The sequence below is a fragment of the Trifolium pratense genome, linkage group LG1 (genome assembly GCF_020283565.1).
Source record: "Trifolium pratense cultivar HEN17-A07 linkage group LG1, ARS_RC_1.1, whole genome shotgun sequence".
NCBI lineage: Eukaryota > Viridiplantae > Streptophyta > Magnoliopsida > Fabales > Fabaceae > Trifolium > Trifolium pratense.
In genome coordinates this window covers 8,555,328-8,574,592 of record NC_060059.1, presented here as the reverse complement: position 1 = coordinate 8,574,592, position 19,265 = coordinate 8,555,328, and the positions used below count along the sequence as shown (strand labels likewise).

Genomic DNA, 19,265 nt, shown 5'->3' with positions numbered 1-19,265 from the left:
CACAACTGCAACTTGATTTTCGCTACATCCAAACCTTATGTGTCGGTTCTTTTTATTGTTTTTTTAATGCCTAATTCTTGCCTTTCGTTTACCAATCCTTCGTACTAAATAGCATAGCTGTTATTGGTATGCTGATAAATTGTACAACACAATTTTACTTGTGTTGTGTGTACTAAAAGATGTGAGAAAGTTTTTTAAGTAGGACCTCCAGACAAGCTCATAGAAGAGAAGAGAGGTTTAGGACAAGCATTAGAGGACGATCTAAAATAATGGAAATAATGGGAGGGTTGCTTTTGTACTCTATAAAGATTGAGTAATACTTTTCTCTTAACCCAGAAACACCAAACACACACATACGTAAAATCACTGAGTACATGTTTTGGACAGTCATTAAGAACCTCCCAAACTAAGTTAACACGAAAACGACGTGTCTCATTGCTCTTGCGCAAACTGAGGATGTTATAAAGTTCATGAAAAGGAAAAGGACAGATAATAGAAGATTGTTCTACTACCCTGTTTAAATAAAATCTTGAAAGTAGGTAAATGATATTAATATAGCAAAAGAATCACACAATTATGTAATTGCATGCAAATATAAACAATGTATTAGAAAGATGCATTTCCTTCGAGAAGTTGTTGCTAAACACCTCTTCTAGTTTTATCTTCATGTTGGAACTGAGTTGTTATTATTACTCTTGTTCTCAGATAAACTTTGCTTCCTCTCTGCCTGAAGTGACCGGCATAACGATTCGAGTTTTTCCTTCTGATTTTTCGTTTTCTCCAGTTGTTTCTTCATGCGTTCGCGCTGCTCACACAATCAAAAACAAAAAGTCATTATTGACTCATTTTCAGAAATAAGGGACCAAAACGAGATGGAACATTTTTTAAGGATCAAAAGTGATAGAGTAACATATTTTGAGAGATGAAAATTAACACATTGCTTTATGGTAGTAAATGGTCAAAGAACAAAACAGGAAACACAAGCTATGTACCTCATCAACTAACTCTATTAGCGTAATATCAGACTTCTCTGATTTACTCTTCAAGAATTGATTCTCTTTCTTGAGTTCCTTCATTGATTTTGCCATCTGAGTTTAACCGCAATGAAATTAAAGGAAGAGGACTTAAGAATTCTACTCATCAAGGTAAGATATGATTTTAAGCAAAGATGACTTGAACAAATGAATTATCTAAGACAGATTAAGTTTACCTTCTCAATCTCTTGTTTAAATGTCTCAAATACATCATTACTCTTTGTCAATGCTTCCTGAAATTCAACACATGTTTAAAAAATAAACATATACGAATCCATTTAAAAACCAGTGTTACAAATACAAACAAGACTGTTGTTATCCAAATAATATAGCACATTATAGCAAGACAGTCAAATTTGCAACAGAAATGAAAAAGAGAACAACAAAAACACCTGGAATTGTTGGAATTTCTCTCCATCAGTTGTCAGCTGCAAACGCAAACTCTTCTCGGTTGCCAATAACTGAGATACTTGTTCTGCATATAATTTCATTTGTGACTGTTCCTGAGCCAATTTTTCCTCATGTTGCTTAATTTTTAATTCAGCAATCTGTAGTTCCAACGACTTTTGCTTTAACTGTGGATTGATACACAAAATCGTTAAGTAAATCAGTACCAAAAGTTAATAAATATGACTACAACAGATGTCAATCACAAGAAAACAAAATACACGGCACCTTCTGTGCATATTGCTGCTCAGATAGTTCATATTGCTCAGCAAGCTGCTTTAGATTGTTTCTTAACCTGTATTGAAAGCAAGTTGAATTATAGTAGACTCGACATGAAACAATCATGGGATCCTTAAATATACAAACACTTGGCCTTTATTCCTTTTAAAAAAGAGCCACTGTATGGTGCCGGAAAATATATGCCCAGGAACAAATGCAGGCAATATTACCAAGTATTATCTGATCGTAAAATATTCTAATGCAAAAAATTATATCTTCATAATTTTTCAAGGTCTTACATGTCGTTCTCCTTTAGCTGAGAAAGACAATCATCCTTTCGTTCTTCAAGCCTGCTGCTCACATCCTGTAGCATGGAGAAGTTAACAATGCCAATCGTCTCACAGGAGGGTGGGAAAAAACAAAACAAAAAAAACTCAAGTTTCATTTGATGGAAAAAATATATTGAAACGTCATCTGAATTTGAGAATTATTGCGGTGTAAATATCTATCGATTGTTGAAAGGAAGAACCATAACAAATGTGTTAACTTTGTCGTTGATTTTTGGTACATTTTAATAAGATAATATTGATATATCCATGGGCCAGCTAGAAAAGAGATATTCTTTTGAAGACTCGGAAGAAGCATAACAGATGAAGGCATTTAGATTTGGGAGCAAGAATTCAAGGTATCTGTTAAGAACCAAAAAATTGTACTGAAAAGAAATAACTATCACTTATTGAAAAAATAGAAGAGAGATCTCTCCTCCAAGGGTATTCCCCATTCTACAATAAAGTCGCTGCTATATAATTTTATTCACTAAACATTTGTTGATGAATTCCCTCTATCCTTTTATCCTCCTATTTTATACAAAGATTCCTCCAACTAACTACTCTAATTCCCATGTATTTTATATCCTAAGTATCACTTGCTTTTTTGATAACTTAACTGTAGATTTAGAATCTCAGTCATACATGTTTCCATCTTCTAGGCACCATTTAGTATGCAAGACATTTTTTCAACAACCAAACCTTTTCCCACTAGGTTGAGTTTGCTATACGAATTAGTCAACATTGTAAAGTCCTATATTAGGTCCATCTACTAGGCACCATTAAGTATGAAGATTTTTATATATAGAAAACGATAAGGGGAAAGATGTAGAAAAAAGGAGGATAAGGTAGCAAAAATAAAAGAAAAAGAAACAGCTCAAACAAAAATGTGCATCAAACCACACTACTATTTCAACCCTGCTACATGTATTTCCATTCACCAACAGCAGTTAAAACATGGAAGCATACAAAATGTATACTGTTCAAAATATCATATATTCTAAACTAGAGATAATGATCAAACCTTGATTGCATCTTGGAACTTGGCTGACAAGTCCAGCCTCAAATTTTGACCCTCAGTTGATACACGTTTGCATTCTTCCTGAAAATAATAAAGCATGAATCTTAGTTTTTTCATTCACAAAGTCAAATTGTTGATCTTAAAGTAAAATGAATAAGAACCTGATCACACTACCATGATAATTTTGGAACCAACCACAATAATAAAACAAACCGGAAGAAAATATCACAACAGAGCCCTTTCTATTGAGATGACATTTTTTATGCGAAGAAAATAAAATATTATTATGAAGAAGAGAGGGGACATATACAGAATGAGCAGGAATTAGATATCCTCAAAAAACATAACACAGGTGGAAGTCACATTGGCGTAATAACTCATTGTGATAAAGAGTAGATACAACATGGAAAATTATAAACTTGAATGCAACAACCCCCATGTAGCAACCATGAACAGAACATAAAGAATCAAGAAGAAGAAAAAAGTACAATAGAAAGATTAGGAGAAATAAGAAATTTTTGAAGATGAATTAAAGCATTCTGATAACCAGGTAAACATAAATAACTACATATACTGCACAGTGACATGAAATTGATCCTCGATACCAAAATCTTCATAGCAAATCAACAAGAATTTCCCAAAGGGGAGGGACAGACCACACAAAATGACTACCAAGAATCCCAAAAAGATTGTTCCAGAGGAAAGTAAGGGCCTTAAATGCAAATGTGAGGCCTATATATTGCTAAAAATTCATTTGTTAATCCAGTTGAAGTACAGCTATTCAGACGAAATAACTGACCTTAGGAACCTTTTTGCATGATTAGGAAAGTGAATTAGAAACTAAAAAGTTGTGCAAATATAGTCTTCTCTCCATTCCAAAACTTTGGTAGTTTTAACATTTCATTTTTGTTTCAAAACAATAAGTGCTTTTAGAAAACCAAGATATGGTTAACCTTTTTCTTGAATTCCAACTATAACACTATACTATTTTCAATGAAAAATAAAAATTATTGATAAAGAATACTTTAACACAAATATACATCAACTAAATAATTTAATGTGTGCAAAAACCATAAACTACGAAAGATATGGAATGGCGAGAGTACTTTAGGAGGGGAAAATCAAACTCAAAGACTTTGGCAGGATGGGTAATAATGGGCTGAAAATAAAAATCAAATACTTCAGTCGAGCGAACTTAGTATATTTCTAGTTATTAGTATTTCACTTTTGCACGGCCTTGAGTTTATGTCCTTATGCGAGTAGGATGTTAGTTTTGCACTAGAGGTGGTTATAAACTAAACATGAGAATTGACCAGGACAAGCTACCCTACTTTAGAATTTAGATACCAGCAACTCTGTACAAGAGTGCCACATCAAGGACTCATTTTCAAGCAGCAAAGCATGGAAACAAATAGATATTTCCATGTTAACTAATGGAAACAGATCTTAACTGTATATAAGAAAGACAATATTTTGAGGTATTCAACATGTAGTATTTCTTATATACTGCACAATTAGTTTCAGAGGTAGCGGTGTAATGTAACAGAAGAATACCATCAACATTTTATTTTGACGCTGTAACTCCCTGCATAGTGACTCAAGTTTATCTCTGACAGCATGAGCTACAAAAAGAAAAGAAACAGTCAATGAACAAAAATTAGTTACAGATTAAGTGCTGCCGTTTATTTAAGATTCCAGAAAAGTGTCTCTGTCTAAAGTCTAAAGATATACCATTTTCTCAAACACTGTTTCTCAAAACAACACAAAAGCTTACCCAACACTCCAGCTTAGCCCAAATTAATAAAAGGAAACAAATTTGTTACCATGTTTAAATGGTCATTTAAAAAAAAAAAAACTTAGTATATAAGAGAGAAGCAATGCATTTAGAAGGAAACCAAAAGAGCAATACAATCCCATTAGAATTTAGAAGACACCATTCAATTGCTCAATTACAAAAGTAATTGCTTAATAAAGTGAAAATCCCTTCAATATTCTAGTATTAAATTACAGTGGTACGAAGTATGAAATCCCGTAATTTGATTAGAAATATGGAAGTACTGCCAGTATAAAATGAACTAATAGCTTAGTCATCGGGAGAATTAGATGACTGTAATGCCAGTTAGTTGACTTAGTACATTCAGTTATCATGTTATAAACCAATGTGAGCAGGATCTTCTAGAAGTCTATCTTAGTTGTTTATCTATAAATATCAGTGTACAGTAACATATGGTTGATTGATTCATTTCTTGAGTTTTAAGATTCAAACAGTGTTTCTATTTTCTCTCATCCTCTCAAATACCTTCCTTCACTTTCTCTTGATTTATCTTCCCTATAAGAAACTTCACAAATGCTTTCCAGGGAATATTTCAGAACACGTTATTCAAAATCAGATATATTCATTGCAACATACCTGAATCTCTTTCAGCCAATACTTGTTGATACTTGAGCGAAAACTCTAATAGCTCCTTTTCTGCTTTAAGTGTACGCTTTGAAACCTTGCGTTTTTCGCTAGTTTCCTGAGAAATTTAGAAGTTCAGCGAGTAAGTCTCTCCTGAATGTAGTCATATATGACATGCAAAAAGGAGAAAAATATCTGACATTAACCAAAAGAGAGAAAGAAAACAGGACAAATATTCATGTTGAAACTAATCTAACCCACCGAGTCGTTATTTGGTCAACTAACCTAACCCTCTTGAGACATTATTAAATCAGCTAATATAACCCCTACGAATGAACTCCCTACTCAATAGAATCTAATCAAACCCTCTGTCAGTCGTCTGTGTATTAAACTTGTGAAGAAACTACTATAAACAAAGAGCTATAGCCTTGTAGAATTGCCATATCGTTCAATAGCCCTGATGCGTGTTCTTTATGAACTCAAAGTTACTATACATCGACAGAGAACTCCAAAACCATAATCCATATCATCCCCACAGATATAATCTAACAATTCTAGAATCAATAAACACATCCTCATAACTATTCTTCAAGGTAAAAAAGTATGCTAGCACTACCAATCTAAAAAGATGTCCAAATTATTTAATTTTTATGACTTAAACAAAAAGTCCAGTTTGCTATTTATTTTCTATAATTTTATTGAGTGCAAAACAAAAACACTTGTTGGTAGTCAAATAAAATGTGACAGTTGATGGGTTGAACTACCACGTACATAAACAACCATTCAAAATAAATAGTTGAAATATAAACGAGAGGGAAGGGAACTCAGAGATAGTCCAAAATAATGGAAGATAGCAAATCATATAGCAGAACATATGTATATTTATATTTCCAATATGGATATATACAAGAATTAACATAATTTACTTACTGGTTTTTTGTTTTTTGAAGAATCAACAATCTCTGGAGCACTTTCGTTTAGAGGCACTGCTTTTGTCTCCAAAGGTTGTTTAGCTGCAAGCACAATTAGTAATAGTAACCACGTCAGATAGTAAAAAAGGAAGAGCTGGAAAGACTGTAAGAGAGTATAAGAATGTTAAGTAAAAATATCATGTTAATCATGCACATTCAATTTGCTTAAGGAAGGGTCAAATTTATAGAAAAGTGGTTTCTTGTTTGATATACAGAGTTATAAAATGTGGGGCTAATAAGAAAGGGTTTTACACTTAATTCCACACAATATGGAAACTGTTTGAACTAGACATACACATATCAGTACGAACTAAGGACGATCTCAATTTTGACAGTCTCGTATGTAATAATATAAATAAACATGACGAGAAACATGTAAATCATAAATGATAGGCACTCTTCAAAAAGGGACCTATTGCACCGAGGGGCTCCTAAAAAAATCCATGAGTATGAAAATGAATAAGGAAAGGAGAAAATTTTGCATTGGACACAACACATTCATCTTGCAGGATACATAATCCACTTAATAAACAACCAAAGTCATAGCAGAACATATACAAATAGCCTCCACAAGTACATGATCAAGGGTAACACAATATTGTAGAGTGAACAAAGAAAAAACTATCTAATTAGATAACTCCAATATGGCAATATGTTACTCGTGCAACTCCATGATATTATAAAATAAGTAGCATGTATTTTACTATGTACGAATTCTAAAAAAAGCGGCATCGAGGGTTAGGATAATTACATTTATCTGAGCTTTCACATTCTCCTTGTTGTTGCTCTTTTACCTCACAACTTCTGGATAATGGAGACTCGGAAACCGAACTAGCTAGAGTTGATGCAATATCTGTACCTTCAGTATGTTGCATAGAGCTATTAGAAGGAACCTCCACTGAGCCGTCTGAAGAGTAAAAAATGGATGCTTCAGATAACAGAACATAACAAATAATTTTAGTTCACTAATATTGTACCGTGATTGTTTTGAAACTCCTTTTCTCCCAACACATTTGATATGTCATTAGGATGACTGCAATCAACGATAACACCCTCCTTGTAATCAGATTCACTGAGGGGCTTCTCTTGTTCGGGAATTGGAGTTGCAGGCGCAACCGGTTCTGCAGTCCCCTCAACAAATCCATCTGGCAATGAATCAACTTCAGGAAGCTGGTTTGCTTCTGGATTCTCCATTTTTCCTACATCTCAAAAAACAACCCTTCTTAATGTTCACTCACTTTATCATAAAACTAAAATAAAATCTGGAAAACAACGAAACCACAACAACATTTTATTTGTATTCTTTTTTTTTTTTTTTGGTATTAACCGTCTGGTTCCCAGGGGAAGGGGCCCATTAATCCGGAGTTTAGCTGCCAGACAAGTAAAGTAAAAATTGTTCCCACCAGGAACCGAATCCTAGTGGGAGCTCGTTAACCACTTGAGCCCAATGTCATTGGTTATTTAATTTGTATTCTTGCTGTAACAAAACCACCTAAACTAGTTTCAAATTCATCGAGGGTTTTAACTTTTAACAACATGATTTCTATAAATTGGATAAAAAATGCAACAGATTAATAAATTGGATAAAAAACATTAAAATTGAAGAAACGGAACGAATGCAGTGCACATAGCTTATGTGCAAATAATCGGTGATCTGGAAAAATGAAAAGGAAAAATAAAGTAAAAATGGGTAGCGGGAAGAATAGAGATTAAAGAGAAAGTGAAGAGAAGAGAAGAGAAGAAGATCGAATAGTGAATGTGGAAGTTAATTTGTTACCTTTGTTGTTTGTTTCTTCTGTAGAGTTGCCTAGCCTAGGTATTATGACTCACTGATAAGTAATGAAGCAAATACTTTGGTTTGTTAATAAAAACGGACACATGAACTCAGTCAGAGTGACGACTGACGAGATATGCACACAATCTCTATTATTTATTTTTTATTTATTTAAGAGATTTTTGGATTTGTTTATCTAAAAAATTCGGTTAGTAAGAAATAATAATGTATCTTATCTGCCCTACAAATTTTCAACAAAAATTAATCATCGTTAATGGTTTAAAAGCTTCGTACCAATCCAAGAATAAGGAGAACACTAATTTTTTATTTAAATAAAATAATCTTTACTTTTAATGAAGATGCTTCATTAAACTACGAAAATATATGTTTTTTAACTATTTATTTTTAATAAAACAACAATAATTTTGGCAAAAAAAAAAACTAATAAAATATCAAATACCCTTCTGAAATTTTAAAATTCGTCAAATACACCATAAAATTTGGAAATAGGCAAATATCTCATAAAATTGTAAAACATCAATCAAATTATCTCGTGTTCCGTTTACTCCGTCTATTTTGACGAGGAAAAGATGAATGAGACAAGAATTTATAAAGAATATCATGTTGGTGATTGGTGATTGGTGTTTCTTGTCTGGTTATGAATCTGATGACTCAGATTGGTCTATTGAGTGGTTAGAACCTCTTGGTTTTGATTTTGAAAACAATAATGATGATGAGAATGATTTTGATGATGATAGTTTTGTTGTTTTGATTCCTTGTTATTCACGTGATTGCAAGGAGGTTGAAAGTTCAAACAATGTACTTTTGAAAGTTCAAAATAGACCGAGCAAACAAAGCATGAGACAATTTGATTGACGTTTTACAATTTCAGAAGGTATTTGTCTATTTCCAAATTTCATGGTGTATTTGACGAATTTTGAAATTTATGAAGTATTTGACATTTTGTAAAAAAAAAACAATAATATAGAATCAAATCAATTTGATCCATCACAATTTTTTGGTCAAATTCTTAATGTAATGAATGATAGTTTCGGGAGTTTTGAAAGATCCCATCCCATGGTTAATAAATAATAAAATTGGTTAATGACACAACTCAATATTTTTTAATTTCTTTTTTGATACATGATACAACTCAATATTTATGTTACAAAAATACTTTTCTATATTGGTTTGAAAATTGTGTTTTGCTGGTTGGTGTATATGATACTTATAAGTGGAACTTTGATCCTGATTGGTGTTTCTTCTAATGCTCTATAACAGTGTGTTTGTTACTCTACCGAATTTTGTACACCACCACAGGTATACACGAGGTACACCAAACACAACAAATGCAATTTTTTTTTTGTTTTTTAATCGAAAAAGAGTAATACATATAATAAAAGAGCAATAAAAATGTAGGATATTGATGAAGGTGAACGAAATCTATTTAATGGAGTCGATATTTTTGAAATTGTTAGTTTTTTCTCTCGATAAACTTGAACTAAAGGTCGCTCTTTTTGAATAAATTGTTTAGTTTTGGTGTTTTGTTGATATTTGAATAATTTGAATAACTTTTAAAGTATGATTTTTTTATGTTAAATTATATTTTTTAACAGTGTAATATTTATTTATATAATTTAATTAAAAAAATAATTATACATCTTATAAAAAAAAAATTATACAAACGTACCCGCACCTTGATTTTTCTAAAAATACCGTATTTTATACCCGTGCTTAGGCAATTGTTCCTTTGAAAGTTTTTCTCTTTGTGTGAAGATTTATCAACAATAGACTTTTAACAAAGGATAATTTGCATCGGCACAGTATTTTAAACTCGAATTCTTTGATATGTTCTTATTGATTGTGTTTTTTCGTGCTTTGTTGAATGCTACCTTTACTTGCATAGGGATATCATGTGTTATCTAGGAGAATGAACCCTCTCCATTTTTTTTCCTTTAACTTTTACATCTCAACTCTTAATCAACTTTTCTCATTTTTTTCTAATTCCAACTTTATCATCTTTTTACAATATGAATGGTATAGATTACAAATTATTCTCTCAATTGTTTTTTACGTTCGAGAGAATCCATTTTCATTATTTTGTGAAGTTAAGGCTTGTGCTATTCAAGTTTGCGGCTCTCGTCTTTTCAACAAAGAGATTAGTCAATGTATATAGGTTATGTCCTGCCAACTGAACTAAGCTCACGGGACGAAAACTCGTAGATTTTATCTCATACTAAAATAAACATACATAATATATAGTTCAACTTATTTAATTTTGAACGTAATTTAAAATTAATAATTTAATTTTTAATTTAGAAATTTAAGTGTTATGAATATTAATTAAAGAAAATATGATAAAATTAAATATATTATTAATTTTAAATATTATATAATTTACACTTAATTGACGTTCTCTCATTCTCATTACTTAAATACGATTTAGTACTCATGCATTTCAATAATAAATAATACAACAACTATATATCCATCAATATATCTGATAAATAAATAATATCTCTCTATCATTTTTTCACGTGTTAAATATGACTTTTTGAATCATAAATATCATGTGAGATTAAATATTGTATATACGATTGAAATACAAATTGATCGTCTATTTAAACCCCTATTGTTTTATTTGATTTTTACGAAATCCCTATTATATTATGTATTTTTTCTTACAATGTTTATATTTTCAAATAACTTGTTATATTTAAATGTCCGTATTTTTAGCTCAACTGACAGAAATATCGAAATTGTCAGGTCAGACGTCATTTTGTCTATCTACTGGCATAAAATTTTGCAATATTATATTATTTTATCAAAATATAATAATTACTTATTTGTGTGTTTCTCACTTGTTTTCATTCACCTATTCTTTTTGTATTTTTTTTTTCTTTTTCGGACACGTGCATAAACATAGTTGAAAACATACGAGTACCAAAAATTATTTTTTGTCCAACTCTTGACGTACTCCTTCGATTCCTCCGTCCGCTTTTATAAGCAAATATTCTCTTTTTAGGATCATTGAATAATTGATATACTTGGTGTATAAGATAGACCAAATAATCAATTATTCAACCATGAATTTTTGCTTATAAAAACAATAAAAATAGAGAGAGTATATTATTATAAAAAAAATAACAAGGGTAAATAATTGTTACTCCTATAATTATTAACATAACTATTATAAAAAACTAGATGGTTGCCCGTGCGTTGCACGGGTTCGGCGGAGCATCATGTGTATATCAATCATGGATGCAATGTGCCAATGAAATTGGTCATAAGCATACGGAAATCATTTCGGGGGAACATCATTATATATACCAATCATGGATACTATGAGCAAAGGAAATTAGTCATAAACATATGGAAATTAAGTAATTTAATTGCAATATCATTACCAAAATGGCCTAATGGAAAGAAAACATAAGTGGAGAGAAAACCAGAGTACCTAGGTGGAAAGTACATCAAAAACAAATCAAAGCTCAATTGGATCATTCGAGTTAGAGATCACGCTAAATCAAACTGAATTATGTAAATGAGTAAGTTTAAATCACATCTTATACTCACAAATCAAACATGCTCTTGAAAGAGATCACGCTACCGTTCCAAACAAATCATCACTCAAAGCAAAATGCTCTTGAATGATCATTTACTATGCTACCACTCCAAACAAATCATCACCCAGTTTCACACAATTCAAGCAACAATTCACTAATATGTCTTCTTTGACAACACAGGTCACATACATGTGTCTACAATTGATTCAAAAAAGTGAGTCAATTAATTTGCAAAACTTGCTTTTGAATAATAGAGTCATATATAATATATCATATCAAAGAAAGCATCATCATGAATTCCAAAACCAATAAATTCGAGTAAGGAAATCACTATACAATTTGATGAAACATTCTTCTTGTACATTGTAACTGTAAGAAAGAGTACAAAACCCTACGATGAATCAATTGGAATATTGGAAATATCATTAGAAGAGGATTTCATCCAAATTTCCTTTCTACCTCACCACTAAATCACTACTTTTAATGTCAGATAAAAACTCTCTTTAACTCCAACTATGCTTCAAGAATTTCCTAATTTTTTCTTCACCTCATAGACATCAATGTGTGAAAGTTTCACCAATTCTTATGCAAGAGCCTCTCAACCTTATCAATAGAATTCATAAGCAACTTTTTGGAGTAAGAAACTCAGATTCTGCATCTTCTTGAGAAAGTTCTGTTTTTATACTGGATTGACCAACTTCTGCACAAACCTAAAACAAAACAGCAAACACATATTTAATTGAACAAACTGCCTAAAATCCCCAAGTTAGAACCAAATCATTCTCATGAAAAGAAAAAAAAAACACAGATAAAGAGTTAAAATTTGGGGAGGAAATATTGTAGTGAAATTGTAATTTTTCTGCAGTAGCCAATGTATCTCAAAAAAAAAAAATGTCTAACCAAATCAATAAAATGAAATAAAATCCATTTTTATTTGGAGAGAAATTCAATCTTGATCACAAGCTAAATCATGGACACTGCAATACAATTCCATTTAGATCAAAGCCTACCTTTCCGTAAGACAGCGACGCTTTTCTTCAACTTTGTTAACAGACTGAGATTTTCCTCGAGGACATCAATAGCTGTAATTGCAGCGCTTGCGAGATATGGAGGCAAAGAAGCAGAAAAGACGTAGCCAGAGCTACTCAATCGCTGCCAAAGTTGAAACCACAGATATTAGTGCTGGGAAAATGGATGAGAAATAATAGTCACCATCATCGACCATATTTTCCTCTCTTTTTATCTCAGTTTACATGAAAATCCAAATTGGTTTATGAATCAGTTTATATATGAACTACCATACTTGGTGATCTGTAACTCTCGCACTTCTGGTGCAGAATCTTCCTTCTGTGGCCAATGCATGTCCTATAGCAGCAGTTATAAGATCTAATGTCTAACCTGCAGCACACTACAACAAATCACAAATAGCGATAGAAATCAGAATAGTGGATGAAACCGGGGCAAGTAACAATAGTCTTTTAAGGAATGATATTGAAACTTGCAACAGACACCAATCTAACAGCAACACCAATAGATCAAAAAATTTGTTTAAATACTTCATATATCTTCAATTTGCATTTGTTGATTACCATACTATCTCAGCAGAAATAACAGTTCATATAGCAAAATTAAGTAATTAATTAATATTGAGTGATGCTTGAAGCAAGCAATTCATTCAACTAAATCTTAAGACTGAGAGCACTACTTTGGAAACACAATATAGATGTCTAAAGCTAATAAAAACATGATAGAAAAGATCTACCTGGTAGAGAGCTTCAACAACAATATAACGACTCAAAAGTTGAATTCGGATTCTTCCGAACGATCCATCCTTTGAGTATTATTAATTTATTATTAATGAATACTAATAACCAAAAAAATGATAGAAATTTGGTATAGAGGAGTAATATTAATTACCATAATAAATCCATGCCTTAAGGTCAAGTAATCCACTTCAGGAACTGACCTTATAAATTGCCTGAAGAAACAAACCTGCAAATTGCAATCAAGTATAACAAAGACAATAATTTATTTAGTAAAATATAATTAGTACTGTATTATAATTTGTAAAATGATGAAAATGATCAAGAATGAGTTTGACTTACAATCCAAATTAGGACAGGTTTTTTGGTCCAGAAACTCAAGTGTCTTTTTCCAAATGAAGTCTCACCAGCAAATCTGAATCTTTCAGGATCTGTCATACACAAATAATGCACCAAATAAATCACGTAAGTTCCCATAACATAATATATAAAATTATTTATATACATGATATTAATTATTTAATTGATTAGCACTTTCTTTAAGACATTCTTTCATAATAATTTGATAAAAATTCATAAGTTGAACGCTAACTAACCATGTGAAAATTGGTACTCAGGTGTCTTGGTTTCTTCTTCCCATCTTTTCCACCTTCTCATCTATTGAGTTATAATTAATCAATTTATGTATCAAAGAGATAAATAAATCTAATATATAATATAATTATAATAATTAGATAAAAGCTAAATTGCATTTTTGGCTCTCTAACTTTCACAAACTTGCGATTTTGCTCTCTTAACTTTCATAATAGCATTTTTAACCCCTAACTTTAGCCCATTTTGTAAAAGGTTGACCCAACCTTCTTGATCACACAACTTTTTGACAACTGAGAAAAGAAGCCTTAAACCGACAAAAACATAAAGAAGGGAATCAATGTAAGTTCTCAAGGTCAATTCAAACTTTTGTAGGATGCTTTATTACAAATATCCAATAATTTAACTTAATACCTGAATTTAAGGCAAATAAATTACACAATGACAACTAACTGTTTAGACAAAGTTGAATAACAGAACATGACCATGTTATAGCTCAATTTCACAGATTTAAGTCTCTAACACAATCTTGTCACTTATTACATAAGAAAAAATGAGGAAGCTACCTGCAATACCCCAGAGATGTATGCCAAAGCCAACATGTAAATTTATAACATTCAAACTTTTTTTTGCTATAAAACAAAAAACTTCTGGGCCAGTCTAGTATTGGACTGTTTCTACAAATGTGTTTCTTTAACTTAGTTACATACTTAAAGCATATCTAATGTAGTGATGTGACATGAGCTCAATTACATGTTACTACTTTTTTTTCTTAATTGTGTTTTGGAGGGCATTTAGGAATGCATTAAATAAAGGATATTAGTAGGTAACCAAATTAGGGTTAGAATGGACCTGAAATCCTTACCTACGTCAGAGGCTGCCGCGGTTCTTGTGTGTGCTCCCTGTTCACTCATTCACGTCGCCAGGTATGCCAAAAGAAAGCGAGAAAGAAGAGCAATCTGAAAATGTATAACAAAACAAAACCGTCTAATATTTAGCAAATTAGCAAAGTAAAATGGTTAGCAAATAAGTTACAAAACCAAAACCGCAAAAATTGATCTACTTCTTAAAACCAAGCATCTACTTCTTAAAACCAAGCCTATTGCAAAAGATTCAAAAAAGCAAATGATGATAGAAAAAATTGATCAACTTTGGGAAAAACTCGATGTGAAAAATTTATGCATAAATTAACATCTCATACCTCAAACGATACGAAATAGTGCATAGTGTCCCATCAACCCATTTTTGCTTTTGGAGTTTGCTCTCAGACTTAAATTCTAGAAGACCTTGTGCAGTTTTGAGGCCAAAATAGAGCTCTTCAGAAGCTTCCCTTTCTTTTTGATAAGGCCATGCCGAGTCTTCATTACACACTCCATAATCCACACCTACAATATTTGTGTTACATGTAATCAGAAAGTGCCTAATTGCTTGAATCAATCTAGAGTCAAAAGAAATGACTAAACAAAAATTTCTTAAGGAAATTATTATTACAGTGACAAATTGAGCATAGGTACTTGCAGCAAGATATGTATGTGTATAACAAAATGCTTACATTTACTCTTTTTGGAGAAAGCTCCTCCAATGTGTTTGCTTTTGATCTTAATTTTGACCTGAAAATTAAGATAAATATTAAATAAATTTTCTTATCTCCAAAACAGATTTGTTTTTAGGCATGAAATATGGTACCTAATATTTCTTGTTGATGTAAACAGACACATGTTTCCATCGTAATGCACCTATAATGAATTACATCAACAACCATAAATTAAAATAATGATGACAAAATCAAATAAAACACTACAATGTTGTGAATTCCTTAATCTTATTGAGAAAGAGCTAAGTGTGATCTTTATTGATTAATTACCTTTTTCTGTAACCTGCAACAAATCATCCACACATGGAGAAAAGTTTTCTAACATCTGACCCTCAAAAGCAAAAGCAAGTGGACATTGTGTTTCTGCTATTCCCTTATCATAGGGACTTATTGATGCATTCTTCTTTGCTTCTTTTGGAAATCTCGCTATAAAAGCTGCTTCTCCTCTCAAAGCTTATAATGCAATGAAAAAAAAGAAGAATGCATCAGACAAAATAATCGATATTGTTCCGTAGAAAATCTTACATCTTACAAGCATAGTAAACAATGTTTTATAAACCCAACCAGACAATGAACCAAGACAAAATCGCGATTGAACTGCTTAAATAACCAAACTGTAGATAATGTCAGTTCATAGAAAGATTAAGCAAGTACCTGCTGCAGCTGCAGCAGTAAGAGTTATAAGATCACCCGGTGTTTGAATATCAACTGCAGACTTGACGGTAGAAGCTACACGGTCAAAAGCAATAATTGAAACTGAATCAAAACTACCCTCAAATCAAATTTGATGTTACTCACTCTTGTCCCATGATGGATTCAAGAAATCACATATCAAAACCTACACACAAAAAAAAAAAAAAAACTACAAAATCAGAAATTATCAAAATCCCAATGTAAAAACAACCAAGTGGATAAGTACACTACAAAAAATGATTGAATAAAGTGCACTAACTGAGTTAGATAAACACACTTACTCCAAATCTTCAAGGGTGGCATCCAAGACCTTACTTATCTACTTGGTACTGTTTCACATTTGTTCCTTCTCTTACGGAAATTACCCATTCCCTTACCCTGCAATTATCAGTCAAGGATTCAAGTTTAGAAAACAATATAAAACAAATATTGCAATTAAATTAGACAATAACAATATTCATTGTTGTTTATCATCCTTCATCTAGATTTTCTTCCAAACCCAAGAAAAGATGAAAAACTATTTGAAAAAGAACAAAAGAATAGCATATAACAGGCCTCTAAACAGAAGTAATTAAGAACCATAATCACTAACAATAATTCTCAAAATGTTTAACAAAAAGTAAAATATACTTGTCTGCAAAATTTCATTTCAATGAAAGAACTTAGGAATGTCAGAAAAAAATTGGTTTCATAAATTGATATTAGGAGATTGTTACTGAATGATACAAAGTAATTAAGCCATAAATATGATGAACCTGGGCATTACTGACCTTTTTCTGAGATTTATAAAATCACAAAATCACAAACAAATCAAAGAACAAATTTATGAAAACCCAAAAAATTGAAAAAGGGGAATTTAGAATTGGTACCAGAGATCTGCCATCTTGATGAGAGAGAGATGATGTTGATGAGGTGGAGGACGAATTGTGTTCAAAGGAAGTTTGATACGGAGACTACGCTTGTAACGACGGTGCTCTGCCGCAGAGGAAGAAACAAAAAACGGACTGTGATTGAGATGAGAGGGACGGTGGTGGTACCACGAGGGGAGCGGACGAGAAGGGGGAGAGGAGACAGTGCTTGTAACGACGGCGCTCTGCCGCAGCTTCTTCTTCAGAGGAAGAAGCGAAAAAATGGAAGAGATGGGAGGGATGGTGGCGGTACCACGAGGGGAGCGGACGAGAATGGGGAGAGTGACATGTTGAATGGATAAATTGAGGACTCTGTTTCTGCTTCTTTGCCAGCATTAGAAGAATGAAATGATATCATTAGGAGCAACACATGCAACCAAATGTTTACATAAATCAACAATCCAGCCAACTGTTTGTATAAACCAGTTATTTTCATAAACCAGTTGTTTGGATAAACCAGCCATGGTCACCAATATTCTTCTAAATTACTTCAAATCCCTTAACCATGGCTCCTTGATCCTTGAAGCTCATATGCAAGATGAAACTCAATGTTAGGCTTGATTAAAAGGCACGAATTTTAGAAGGAATGAAGAGATTGATTTGATGTTTACCTTTCTTGAAAGCCTAAGATTCAAGGATTACAAATCTACACTTGCATGTGAACTTTGAGTTGATCTTGGTTTGGATTTGCTAGATGATGATACTGATATGAGAGATGAGAGCATAAGGATGAGATGGGGATGACAGAGAGAAAGAGAGATTGAGAATAGAGAGAGATGAAAGTGTGAGGATGATTAGACAAAATGAGAGAGTAGCAGAGAAGAAAGAGAAATAAACTTGTTAAATGATGAATTATGGTAGACATTTGAAGCTCTCTAATTGGTGCTAGTAGAGGTCCAATAAAATTGATACAGACTCAATGGTTACATCTACATGATATCACACATGACATAAGTCATTAGGGTTTTGAAGGGGGAATTAGGGTTTGGGTTGGAAAGTCCACCAACCTTTAGTATATATAGATAGATAGATAGATTTAGTGTCTCTCTAGATATGTGTGCAACATTTTTGAAATGTGTGATGAATGTGAATATGTGTGAATGTTTCTTTTTGAGTTCAAATAATTCGGTATTAGTCTCTCACAAAAAATATCTAAAAATAAATTAAACCAAAATTAATCGATGGTCCTGATCCCGAATCATACATAAATGGTTAAGCCGACAAACAAGACCCAAAAAATCTATGCATTCATTAAATTCACGATAAACGTGTTTTACGCCGCTTACTCCAAATTATATTGCAATAAATAATAATCCTCTTAACCACAAAATGATAGAATGCTAAGTAAAAACTTGTTAGCTTTTTATACAAGTGAACTATAACTCATAGTTTATATTGTTGTTGAGCTTGTGGTTGAGATGGAGGAGGAGTGGTAAAGTGTTTTGTCAATGTCCCCAAAACTTACTTTTTTTTTCCTGATAAAATCCACCAAGCCAACCTAACCATATGACAGTTTAGTTATCTTGTAATTGTAAAAAAGAAAAATTAAAAATATGTTAACCATTTTCTAATTATAATATAATAAAATTGATTATTACCAAAATTACTAATGTGTCTATCTGTTTTACTAATATTTCAAATTTTATATCTTTTATTGTAATTTTACTCTATTAATAAGATATGCCTAAAAATAGGAAGGAAAAAAAAAATCAATAATGCTTATTGTTACGAAAAATCAACTAACGAAATATGCGAAATGATCTGAGCCGTATATTTAATACCAACACACGCGAAATGATCTGAGCCGTATATTTAATACCAACACACCGCCTGATTTCTGCTATTGAAGGAGATAATATACTTTGATGTATGTAAAGAATGACACCTATACATTCTTGCCATTTTTATGCAATTTATATCGTACTATATAGCAGTATTCTAATAAAATTAATAAACGAAA

The 19,265-nt window shown here is 31.9% G+C and overlaps 2 protein-coding genes across 3 annotated transcripts; both read right to left on the bottom strand.

Moving 5' to 3' along the window:
* Positions 1–291: 291 nt before the first annotated feature.
* Positions 292–8,344, bottom strand: LOC123919053 (beta-taxilin). Of its 2 annotated transcripts, none has more exons than XM_045971278.1 (13): positions 8,194–8,344; positions 7,394–7,615; positions 7,168–7,323; positions 6,376–6,458; positions 5,458–5,563; positions 4,602–4,669; positions 3,051–3,128; positions 2,000–2,064; positions 1,710–1,776; positions 1,427–1,609; positions 1,211–1,267; positions 993–1,088; positions 292–805 (listed from the first exon to the last, which is right to left on the bottom strand). In XM_045971278.1, exons 2-13 carry the CDS (start codon positions 7,608–7,610, stop codon positions 665–667), a joined length of 1,317 nt encoding a protein of 438 aa, XP_045827234.1. In that variant the 5' UTR covers positions 7,611–7,615; positions 8,194–8,344; the 3' UTR covers positions 292–664. The 2 variants fall into 2 exon arrangements, with proteins under 2 accessions (XP_045827234.1, XP_045827241.1); XM_045971285.1 differs by having other exon boundaries at positions 7,168–7,275; positions 8,194–8,307.
* Positions 8,345–12,069: 3,725 nt separating this feature from the next.
* On the bottom strand, positions 12,070–16,482 carry LOC123887700 (VAN3-binding protein-like; the record flags this gene model as incomplete). The annotated part of the gene is made up of 12 exons (XM_045936902.1): positions 12,070–12,466; positions 12,767–12,908; positions 13,060–13,164; positions 13,519–13,748; positions 13,862–13,950; positions 14,116–14,176; positions 14,976–15,069; positions 15,312–15,495; positions 15,663–15,720; positions 15,783–15,848; positions 15,976–16,157; positions 16,359–16,482. Coding segments are annotated over 6 exons (663 nt in total), but the record flags the coding sequence as incomplete, so codon positions are not given.
* Positions 16,483–19,265: the final 2,783 nt, after the last annotated feature.